Below are 2,139 nucleotides of genomic sequence, written 5' to 3'. Positions count from 1 at the left end.
CTCCCCAGGCCATGCAGACCCTCAGCACACGGCAGCAGGTACCGAGGAGCAGTCTTTACTTTACAATTGTACAGCCTATTTATAACAGGAGGCACATAGGTTCACAGATGGTGCTTATAAATAAAGCCAGGTCCAGGAGCAGGGGGGTCCGGGGACCCCTCCAGCCCCTCTGTGCCCATGGACCTTGGGGCTGCAGCTTGGCCAAGTCCTGTCCCGCCCATTCCAGGGCTCTGTGCCGGGGACATCTCACTTCAGCCCACAGTGGGGGTCCCTGCAGACAGCGGTCACCTTCCTCCTCCTCTTCTTCATCCTCCATTTGCTGGGGTTCCCCATAGCATCGCCCATCAGGGCTCGGAGGCACGTCCCCCCCTTGCTGGCCCTCCCGGAGCCGCTGGGTGCTGCAGCCATAGTGGTGTCACATCATGGGACCACGGGGCATGGAGTCCTGAGGGTGCGGCTGGTACCAGGCTCCAAAGCTGCTGATGTAGTTGTTGGGGGGCAGCGGGGGCCCTTTGCCCGGCACAGGGATGTCCCAGAGCGGGGGGATGCTGGGGGAGCAGGGGGACAGTGAGGAGGAGGTGTGCAGGTGCTGCTCCCCATCGGGCGCACTCGAGCCCTGCTTCATGATCTTCTTGTATTTGGAGCGCTTGTTCTGGAACCAGATTTTGACCTGTGGGTGAGAGTGGGGTGAGCAGGGATGTGGAGAAGGTCGCACCGCTGGGCAGTGTCCCACCCCTCAGGTCCCATTATTTTGCAGCTGTTTCATCCCCCCACCTGTGTGAGGGTCCACGAGACGAACCCAACCCTATGCGAGCCACTAGAGAATCCACCACGAGGAGCTGGAGGAGAAGACGATAAGGGAAACAGGGAGAGCAGAGAGCAACTCAAGAGCCTCCAGCCCCGTGTGTCCCCATGTGTCCCCCCAGCTGTGCCCCCTCCAGCCCAACCCGGGCACAGGAGCACTGCTGGGGCGCGGCGCGGTGGGGCCCGCAGCGCTCTGCTCGGGGTGGTGGCCCCACTCATTCCTCCCCACGGTCCCCCCCGCGCTGTCGGCAGGTTCCCACTTGCCTCCTCTTCCCCGTCTTTATGAGCTCGCTTCGCCCCTGGCTCCGGGCTGCACCGCTGCCGCCTGCCTGTCTCTCCCCATCGCCTTCAAAAACCCACTCACCCCATCCCGCGGCGCGGGGCCGCCCAACGCCGGGCACGGCTGGGCCAGCAGCCAGGCTCCAGGGCTGGGAAAGTCCCTCTGCCTCTGGGAGGTGCGAGGAGGGCACCCCAAATCCCACCCGCAGGGCCCCGGCGGCGCCGGCTGCACGGCACGGCTCCAACGCGCCCCGATCCGGACTCAATCCGTGCGTGCGCCACCAACGTCCCCTGGGGAGGCACCGGGTGTCGGGGTCGGGGGGCTCAGCCCTACCTGGGTCTGGGTGAGCCCCAGCTGGGCCGCCAGCTCGGCACGCTCGGGCAGCGCCAGGTATTGGGTCTGCTGGAAGCGTTGGTTGAGGGCCTGCAGCTGCAGGCTGGAGTAGATGGTGCGTGGTTTGCGCAGCTTCTTCCCCTTGCCGTTGAGGCGCAGCTCGCCGTTGGCCACTGGTGGAGGCTTGTTGGGTTCTTGGGGAGGGAAAGGAGAGGAGAGGACAGTCAGTGGGGACAGGAGGGGAACCGCAGTGCTGTGGATGTGCTGCCCCTGGGGGGCTGCGCTGTCAATGGGGGCTGCGCTGTCCCTGCGGTCAGCGGGGCTGCAATGGCACTGGGGGCTGAGCTGTCCCTGGGGGCTGTGTGGTCACTTGGGGCTGTGTTGTCAATGGGGGCTGCTCTGCCCCATCACTGGGGGCTGTGCTGTTGTCAGTGGGGGCTGTGCTGTCCCTGGGGGGCTGCTCTGCCCCATCACTGGGGGCTGTGTGGTCACTTGGGGCTGTGCTGTCCCTGGGGGGCTGCTCTGCCCCATCACTGGAGGCTGCGCTGTTCCTTGGGGCCGTTCTGTTAATGGGGGCTGTGCTGGCCCTACTGTGCCCCACCACTGGGGCTGTCCTGCCCCTATGGGTGCCCCATCACTGGGGCTGGGCTGGGCTCTGCTGTGCAGGCTGCTTTGCAAAGGGATCTGCCTCTGCTTCACCGCTTCATTCAAAAAAAAAAATT

At 65.0% G+C, this 2,139-nt stretch overlaps 1 protein-coding gene across 1 annotated transcript; it reads right to left on the bottom strand.

Annotated features, from left to right (window-relative positions):
- Positions 1–275: 275 nt before the first annotated feature.
- Positions 276–1,611, bottom strand: LOC100550316 (homeobox protein box-5-like; the record flags this gene model as incomplete). The annotated part of the gene is made up of 2 exons (XM_010727970.2): positions 276–670; positions 1,418–1,611. Coding segments are annotated over 2 exons (449 nt in total), but the record flags the coding sequence as incomplete, so codon positions are not given.
- Between the last annotated feature and the right edge of the window lie 528 nt (positions 1,612–2,139).

The sequence above is a fragment of the Meleagris gallopavo genome, unplaced genomic scaffold, assembly GCF_000146605.3.
Source record: "Meleagris gallopavo isolate NT-WF06-2002-E0010 breed Aviagen turkey brand Nicholas breeding stock unplaced genomic scaffold, Turkey_5.1 ChrUn_random_7180001951136, whole genome shotgun sequence".
Lineage (NCBI taxonomy): Eukaryota > Metazoa > Chordata > Aves > Galliformes > Phasianidae > Meleagris > Meleagris gallopavo.
This window is presented reverse-complemented; position numbering and strand designations above follow the sequence as displayed.